At 35.4% G+C, this 9,909-nt stretch overlaps 1 protein-coding gene across 2 annotated transcripts; it reads right to left on the minus strand.

Moving 5' to 3' along the window:
• Nucleotides 1–909: 909 nt before the first annotated feature.
• On the minus strand, nucleotides 910–9,746 carry LOC132183262 (uncharacterized). Of its 2 annotated transcripts, none has more exons than XM_059596663.1 (11): nucleotides 9,521–9,746; nucleotides 8,480–8,672; nucleotides 8,290–8,375; nucleotides 6,630–6,714; nucleotides 6,151–6,229; nucleotides 5,845–5,975; nucleotides 5,614–5,700; nucleotides 5,358–5,470; nucleotides 3,519–3,649; nucleotides 1,667–1,780; nucleotides 910–1,313 (listed from the first exon to the last, which is right to left on the minus strand). In XM_059596663.1, exons 1-10 carry the CDS (start codon nucleotides 9,568–9,570, stop codon nucleotides 1,668–1,670), a joined length of 1,068 nt encoding a protein of 355 aa, XP_059452646.1. In that variant the 5' UTR covers nucleotides 9,571–9,746; the 3' UTR covers nucleotides 910–1,313; nucleotide 1,667. The 2 variants fall into 2 exon arrangements, with proteins under 2 accessions (XP_059452646.1, XP_059452647.1); XM_059596664.1 differs by having other exon boundaries at nucleotides 910–1,554.
• Nucleotides 9,747–9,909: the final 163 nt, after the last annotated feature.

Below are 9,909 nucleotides of genomic sequence, written 5' to 3' on the forward strand. Positions count from 1 at the left end.
CCCTCTACTTGAAATCTTTAATGCAGCGGGAAATTGTAAGACTTGATTGAATTGAGTTGAGATTTATATGGATTAAGGGTCATTTGGAAAAAAAATTTAAATGTTTATGGACACTTTTACACTATTTTAAATGAGTTAGAAGAGAAAATTTTTATCATTTCTTCTTTAGTCCTCGGTGTGAAAATAAGTTCCTTCCAAGTCTTTGAAATATTTCAAAAAGAAACAAATTCGTGAAAAGGAAGGAGACGACAAGGATCGGTTGGACTTGGATGTTTCAAAACCTTCTAATGGCTAAGACGCCGCATATTAAGAGCATCTCATTACGCCCCCAATCGACTCCTCATAGTTATTTTTAAGAATAGTGAGCTACCAAATGGTTATTTCATAATAATAGTCTTTCTATTTTAAAAGTCTATTCTACGTACCAAACGTGTCCGTAGTTTGAAGTCACTCTTGCAATCATGTACTTGTCCTATTATAGTATTATTTGACCATTAAAGAACAATTTAGTTTGGGTTGAAAATCCTTAAACCTGACCAACAAGAGTAATCCTAGGAACCATATTTTTATCTCATAATTATCCACAATGTTGATGTAACAATCTTAACCAATCCTTGAATCAATCTTTGTTAAAAAATAATTCCAAAAGTTGATTGTAACTGCATCACCATTGTAAGATATTTATGAGATCAAATTGTGGTTTCTAGTATTACTCTTGCCAGTTAAGTAACGCCCACAGTTAATGTTTTTAATGGGTCAGACAAAAAAAAAAAAAAAAAAAAAATTCCATTCTCTCTCTCTCTCTGTTAAAATTAGTCCTCAAATAATTTTAATTAAAACAGAGCTAAAATAATGTATTGAGAAGACTGAAAATTAACAGAACATCAATACTTCTCTACAGCTGGGCACATAAAAAGGACTACCACCATTACAAGAGAATTCCATTGGTTAACAAGAAAGTCGGTAGCGTTAATGTTCAACAATTTAATTGTAAGAGAAAGCACTCTTTATCTCTCACTCCTCTCAGATTGGTACAGGCCTATTCCTTCAGCAGGTAAGTGTAAATCTTAACCATCTAAACTGTATGGACCAATATAACGAAGCCACCTCAACATCCGAACAACCAACAGTTTGCTTGGGGTGTGTCAGAGCATTTCAAAAATCAAGTATTTGACTGGTAGTTCCCAGTGACTGATGCAAGATATATTTGTTGCTTCCTGCTACGCACCATCTGGTTATAAAGAATCAACATATCCCCAACACAACAAATTTTCCTTTTGAGTTTTGATATAAATAAACTCAAAAATTGACAACTGCACGAAAATATAGAGTGGTCAGAGATGAGAAATTCATAAACTCCCTCACCCAAACCAACACACTACAACAGCAGTCTACTCTTAACTTTTCACCCATTACATATGCACGCCATAAGTTTCCCATATATCAAAATTCAAAGGCACATTGTTGTTATTGTGCTCCCAGTGCATAGTGATTTTTTTTTTTGTCTATTCAGTTTCAATGTGTGATGTGTAATCCTTGGCCCCTGGACTCCAGCTATACATTCAAACTTAGAAGAGTTTCACAATCAGAGACTAAAGTAACAATAAACAATCAATATAAATTATTGCATAAACATAAAAAGTCTGTATATGAATAAGAAACATACTTCAAATTGGAAGCGGAGACACTTGGTTTTCGTCGTCTAACACCCCATTTGATAGATTGGGATTTTGAACAGAATCTTTCTTTGTACGTTCCAAAGAAGTTGCCTCATATATCCCTACAAATTTAGTCACGTTTCCACATAAAGTATGTACAATTAATTATCAAAAAGAAAAAGGAGCAGAAAAGAATAAATGCACATGAAAACACTAAGTCACAGAAGTTGGCTAAATTATTAACAAATTCATGCCAGATGCTGACACCAGAACAGTGTTTTATGTTTTTTTTTCCCCTGGGAAAATACAAAAACAGGAACAAACTTTTTTTTTTTTGATAAGTATCACCAAAAAAAAAAAAAAAAAGGTCATTGAGGTTTGAGCTCACTGATTGGGTTCAATACCTGAGGAAGGGAAGAAATGGGAATTCCTCCAGAGGAAAGAGTGAGATTATGTGCAGTCACATTGACATTGTGATGGATTTTTCTACCCGACCAGGGTGGGAATTTGTGAAGGATGGAGTTGATGTCTCTAATGAAATGATAGGATCAATATTCCAATCCAGAGGAAACAGTGTGTTTTATGCGAGCCGCTTTGCATAAAAGTTTATCACTTTAGTTTTACCTTTTCCAGTAACCTTGCTTAACACACCTTTTTCCCCACCATCAATAAGAAACAAACTCTATAGCTGAGAAAGGAAATATGAAGAAAGAATGGCAAAGCCTCTTTCGTCAGAGAAAACAAGGAAAAAACTTTAAAAAAAAATGAAAAAAAACTTGACACATACTTAGATAAAGCAGCATTTCCTCCTAAAATAATAAACCTTTTGCTAGTAGTCGCATATTAATGGCCATCTTTCTTTACCATGGGATTCAAATGGAAACTGAGGCCAACAATTTGATGGATCGTACTTCAAAGATGTAGATACCATCTTTAGGAGCCAACAGTTAGGGTTAAATGTTGAGTCTATGACCTAAGATGCTTCAATCTTCTTTAATTGAATCAGATTTTTACACTACCGTTTATTAATTATTTAAATTATCATCTCTTTGACACCAAAGACTTAATTCCATGAGAACAATGTAGGTAAATTATCCAGCTTCAACTTAAGTGGATCACATGGACCTTGAGGAAATCAAATAACAACAATAGCTAACTTATAGAGGCATTATCAGTCTTTCAGTCTGATGATGATGATAGACTCCTGCTAGTTGATCCAAAACACAATCAACAATATTGCAGTCATGATCCAACAAAGAAAGTTCCAAAAAAAAAAAGGGGGAAAAATATTTAGGATTTTAAGAGATGAAGCTAAAGTTAGAGAGATTGAAGAGTATTACTAAGACTAAAAAGTGTAAAGTATTGCTTAATTGCTATGCAAAATGGTCCTATGACCAATTATGACTTTCTTAATTGCTTGGAAAGATTGTATTAGAAATTTGAGGCTACAACAGGTACATTGATTCAAGTTTTCAACCTTCTCCAGATCAAGACAAATGTCTAAAATAGATATGATATTATTTAAATAAAGTACTATGCATACATTTAAATGTGAAATAGTGGCTGTTACTTAAGATGTATTTCAGTTTAATTTATTACACAAAATTGTATATCTTTGATGGAAAATTTTGTTCTGAAGATGAAAAAGGAATACATAGTAGCACCAGCAAAAAATGAATTAATTTGTTAGCAACGAGGCCACATATTATAAAGGTCATTTCAACATTTCCCAATTTGAAAAATGACCACCAATCTGATCCAAAAAAAAAAAAAAAATCCGAAAGACACCTTCTGCACCAATGAATTGTTCAGTTTAGTAAAAATTGCAAAGAAAAATGAAAAATAACTTTCTATACATACCAAAGCCTAAAAGTAAGCAGCAAATTAGGAAGCCTGGTAGAGAGAAGTCCATTTTGTACACAACCTCCATGACGATGATGCATCCTCCAGCTACCATTAAATGCCTCGGAGAAGAGAAAACCATATGTAATCTACAAACAAATGAGAGTCATACCAATCATTTTATGAGCCCCTTAAGTATACCCTAAAATCATGAGATATTTTCAAATGAAAACATTTACAATAGAAGAGCTTGTAGCAACATTTATGCAAAAACAGCATCAGGATACACTTTATATTGTGTAGAGAGAGAGAGAGAGAGAACTGAAGATGAAAAAAAAAATTAAAAAAAGGAGATGCAAGAGAGACAAAAAGCCAGTCAATAGGCATGTCAAGCATAACTGCAAAGAGTTCACAGACAACAGAACCATTTTAGACCAATGTGGAGTCATAATTGATTCAAAAGCAGTGATGCTTTTCAATCATGCCGTCATATTAGTTCAAGCAAAACATCACCATGACAAAGGCTGATGCAATGGTTGACAAACTTTCATGTCTTTTTCTTTCAAACAGCATTAAGAGAATCAGGACTATCTTAGAAGTTTTTCCAGCAAAGAAGCTTAATATGAGTTCCATTTAGTTTGCTTACAAAAAAAAAAAAAAAAAATGGAATCGAGAGAATAAAACACAGGTTGTAAGCGAGATAAATGAAACAGCGAATGTTTATATGAAAACATGTTCTGCATTTATCAATATCTCAACTAAGCTTTTTGAACAATTCAAAAGCAGTATGAAGGAAATGTTCAATGCTTCAACCATCAACTTTATTTAAATATATGAAAACTGAAATTTATTATTCTTTTCTTTATCTCAACAAATTATATAGTTCTCAAACTCTAAAAAACTTCTACTGGAGTTCACCAGTATTCTCCTTTAATTTCACACTTTTAATCATAGTATATAAGCACCATAGCAATAAAAGTGATTGAAAAAGAAATGATATAGTCAATACAATCTCGTTATCACATTCTATATCAGCATATTTCTCTTCTATGTATTTGGATTGCTTTCACAAGAGAAATCATATCTCAGCCTTTCCATGACAGATCGAAAGGTAAAAGAAGAAAGAAAAATTATCAATAATATTGAGCTTAGTATATGGCTTATAGGGACCCATAACTGTACAGTGTAACAACCAAGTCAAGAATCTGACAGTCTGATGATGCTCATACTACTTTTCTTTAGAGCTGGAAAACTCTATAAATTCTATCATCAAAAAGAACAAAATGGATATAAATTGTTTGATATTTACAATGAAACCCCAAGGAATAACTCAATTAGCTACGGACTACGCCTTACGAAGCAAAGGTCACTAGTTTAAATCTCCCCTTCCCTCTCCCATTGAGGCCAATTACTTATATATATATATATATATATATAAAATATTTACAATGAAGAGCCTATTTAAAGGGTGAGACCATCAAATCTGATCCCCTAGAAAGCTTGAACAGTTACATTTTCAAGCATGTATATGTGCATATTCCTTTCCATTCAACTCAACCAATCCTTAATCCCAACTAATTGTGACTGGCTACATGGATCCTTTCATGCAACTTGACCCTATCTAAGGCCATGTCCCCATTTACCTTTCTAACAACCATGTCTTTTCTTATAAATTATATCCGTGTCTTTTTCGACTCCCTTTTGATGTTTTTGCTCCTTCCACATTAATATAATCACTCTTCTGCACTGGTTTGTTTGCATGAATTACCAACCCAAGTATTTATCAAAAAAAAAAAAAAGAATTACAAACCCAAATTGTAAAGGACAGCAGAATTAAGGAGGGTACATGTAAGGTACCTTTCTTCTGCAATACTGTCAACATAGAATATCAAGATAACTCCAAAGAGAATAGTGCTCAAAAAAGCCCAAGCTGAGAATGGCAACTCCACACTGCTACCAGAAGGTGATCCCTAAATGCTCAAAAAAGAAAAAGATAAAAAAAAAGAAAAAAGGAAGCGGCAAAAAAAAAAAAAAAAAAAAAAGGAGAAGAGAGAAGGAAGCAACTAAATGTCAATCAAGAAACCTATGACTAAAAGAGTGCTGTCACACTTACTATGATCATGTCCCACATGGCCACAGGAAATAGAAAGCATGTTGCAGAAGCAATAGTTATAGCATGAAGCCGTCTTTTAAGTTGATTCTGAAAGCAGCAAATGGTTAGAATATTATATTGTCATGGATATTAAGTAGCTTACATCAATTACAAAAGGGGGAAAAATGTACTCGAAATAAATGGGCCAACAGGGAATGCACAAGATAACCGCATTTAGCTGAAAATCAACACCTTGAGAGACACACGCCGGGCAATCACCCTTCTCAATGCCGATAAGACTCCAGCAAAAATAGGAACTACCATTTCTGTCACACCCAACACTTGTTCTGTCTGAACCTCAGCATCAGGGCTATCTTTAAATGGTAATTCCAGGTTAAGCTCACAATAACAATAAAGTTGAAAATATGCTTATTATTCACAATAAACAAGGAGAGGACTGAAAGAAATGAGGAAAGTAAGCAAAAGAATACTCAAACACTATATATATCAGCTAAACACAATTTCAGTTTGAGAAAAATTTGACGTAAAAGAGGATATAAAATGGGGAGTATGTCGCCATGGCCCACCCTTGAGCTAGTAAGTAGAAAGATGCCAACATTGCAACAAGGCCGCCTACCTGGTAAAAGATGAGGAAACATCCATCTGAGTATTTAAAGAAAAGATATCTATTGCCTTCAAGATATCTATTATGCTCCAATCAAATTGTTCTCATTGATGAGAAGCGATGGCAAAGATATCTCATTTTGATTCCTTATGTAAATATTTTACTTAAAAATAGAACTTTATTACAAAAAAAAAGTCCAGCACTTCTACCAATGTAATTCATTGACCAACATTATGGTTGACTATACAGGCAAAACCCTTGCATCCATGTTAAAATGACTAGTGACTCTTACAAGACTGATATCAATTTGACAGGAGAAATATGTGCTCTAATATATTAATCTTTTACTGATACAAAGCACATCAGTCACAAAACCTAAAACCATGATATGAAGCATATTAGAGCAAGCTACCTTCTTCCAAACATTGCCCCTCCGCCCATATAATACTGCAGATAATACTCCAAGAACAGCACCAGAATACTCCGCCAATATAGCTCTACATATACAACGAAACGAATGGTAACAACTAACAGATAGAGACCATGAACAAGAAAGAACATGCATTATGAACGATCAAGGAAATAGAAGGAACCAAGTGACAGCATTTTTTATCAAGTGATGTAAGAAGAAGATCAAAGATCAAGTGGCCCACAACAAATAGATTTAAGTAAAGGGGTCCTAGACATTATCTCCAGGGGGGGGGGGGACATCATAAGCTCCTAATTTAAGCTCAAGCCATTGGGATCTTTACCATGTAGAATAGTTTGCAAGAGATAGCCGATGATAAAACTTATAGCATTTTTTATGATGGATTTATAAGATGAAATTGCAACTTAGGTCACAGCTCAGCAATCTTGGAAAACTCGATTTTTACGTAATTAGCTGCTTATTCAGGACATTGCAAGAGTCCTCAATAGAATAAGGTATTGACTTGCCACACTTAATTACCTACCACCTCTCTTAGGCCATAAATTTGCAACAGTAAATAAGTTGCCCAAAGAGAAAATGATTGCAGCCTAGGGAATCATCCACAAATGCATATTAATGAGATGGCAGCTTGAGCATTTAGCTTGAACCTAAAGCACCTATAATGTGGTATGAGCCAACATATGAAGCATTGAGGGATCCAGAACAAAAGGACACAGTAAGAGAGCAATCCCAGTAAATTATGAAAGGGCCAAAGATACATACACAATACATGCAGGCATGTATTCCGCCAAAAACTCTTCAAGGGAAAGGTGTGTTATCATGGGGAACAAGAACCTTATTGTAAGATCTAACATCAAACGACCCTCTCCGGGAAGGAATCCAACAACGTCTATCCTCATCGCTCTGTCTTACTCTAACAAAATACAACAAAGTCAAAAGTGATGTAAAATGATCCATCTCTCATGATCTCTAAGAAAATTAATATTCCACTGATGGGCGGGACTAGAAAGCTTCAAATGGTCTGCCACAACATCATCCTTTAAAACGGGCAATGCTAAACAAGTCCGGAAAAGATGTCTTGAGAGTTTGAGCCCCACACCAAACATCATGCCAGAAACGGATTTTGGGGCCATCCCCCATTTCAAACCTAATGTGGCTAGAAAACTCCCCCAACCCCTCATAATATTCTTCCAGAGCCCCACTCCTTGCAATCCATGAACCTCATTAGAACATCACCCATCCCAAGCACTCTCATATTTAAATCCACAACCGCCCTCCATAAGGCCATGAATGTAGCGCCACAACCACTTCCCCAAGAGAGCCCAGTTGAACACAAGTAAATTTTGAACCCCAACCCTCCTTCAGCTATCGAAGTACACACTTTATTAACCGTTTATTTCTCAATCAAAATAGGAGAATATTACAAGGAACATTGTAGTAAGGGGAGGAAGATTTCACCTCAATCTTATTATAATGCAAGGTCTCTATATTATCCAATAAATTGCAAAGCATCACTCTTCATGTGAAGAAAACCAGGGAAAAAAAGAAGAAGAAGGAATTAAGCATGCACTTGATAGGGAGAGTAGGCACTAGAAACACCCAGGTGTAAGTTGAAATCTTCATCAAGCATTAGAAAACCAACCTGACTGGTCCACATGATTTGAGGCCTTTTCCCCACATGATGAAGTATAAAGCTGTTATGCCACCGTTTATTATAGAAGGCACCACCTGAAAAGTGAATCTCACTACATAAGGAATATACTAATCATATGAGTAAATTTCTTTGATGCCTTTATCATGTAGTTACAGTGATAGGGATGTTTTTACTTAACCTGTTGATTTGAGAGTGGCCTGCCCTTCCAAGGCTTTTGCAGTATTAAAAAAAGGATGGATGCTGGTATCAGACAACAGAACAAAAAAAGAATGACTGGAGCTCCCGTCTGAGTCAAGTAGCGGTACATGGAATAAACTGACCATATTCTCAAGAGGTTGCCAATAATATGGATTATCTGTAAAGGGGTGTGCCTACATGAACACAAAATCATTGGTATAACAAGTTTTGATAATCAAGAAGAAGCCAAGAGAAACACACGAAAATATTGACAAAATCTTTCTTAAAAAAGAAAGAAAGCAAGCGTCTTAGTTTTCTAAATATTAAAGGTCACAGTCAGATTTATTCCATCATATTATTCAGATATTCTCCCCCAATGGTAACTGGTAAAGGATATTCATGAGGAATGCATTAAAGGAAAGACCAGGCTACATATGAGGTAAAATGGAAAAGGAACAATTTATAAACACTTGCATAGCATAATATCAAGTCCATTAGCATCTCAGCTACAACATAAATTTTAATAAACCCGTAAACAAACTGCCGGGCAGGACAACCCAGAAGACCAGTAGCTAAACAGCAGTAGTGCCTTAACGAAAGCTTGAATCCACATCGATCACCAATAAGGAAGCTTATTGCCAAACCAGCAATTAGAAGCGGTCTCCACTCAACATAGCCCAACATAACAGGTTTAGTGAGCATACAAAATTCAAAACATCTCTATGTCCTCCAAAATTGTTTTCAATTTCCCAGCTTTCCAGGAAACCAAACAGAACTCTAAGAGTCAATTGAAGTGCCCAAAAATCCCCATTTCTACAAAGAACATTAACAGCAAAAAATTATTGCACTAACCCAAATGGACAAAAAACAATTAACATAAGGCACTATCTCCAACTTCCTGAGAATGAGAAAGTGCAACAAAACAACGGAAACTCAATCTAAGCTTAGAAGCACACTAAAACAAAAACCTTCAACTTCAAAATTTAATTTACCTGAGGTTTCTATGGAACCAAGCATAGGGGTTTAGGGTATTGTGCATTACCTGAAATGGGGAGATCCCCGATCTTCAGAGACTTTCCCTGGAGACATCATTTTTGCTGGGACGAATTATGCACGAGAATGGATCTCTATGGCGCGTGGAACAATTATAATGCCAACAAAAATTAGATTAGCTTAACCACAGATTAGTTACGTGTTACCAAAACCCAGTTGAATCTCTCACAACTCACAAGCATGAAGCAACAAAGAGAAGAAAATCTCTTTCCATTTTTTTCCTCTTTCTTTTTTCACGATCTAACAGAAATGTGGATGCAAAGTTCTATTACGGGCCGGCCTGGCCCCTCATACTGGGCCGAAACCCCATAAGATTTCGTTCTCCAGGCTGGGCCTAGCCATTTATTTATTTTCAATTTTCCGAGTTCTGTGATGTTT

This window comes from Corylus avellana, chromosome ca5 (assembly GCF_901000735.1).
Source record: "Corylus avellana chromosome ca5, CavTom2PMs-1.0".
NCBI lineage: Eukaryota > Viridiplantae > Streptophyta > Magnoliopsida > Fagales > Betulaceae > Corylus > Corylus avellana.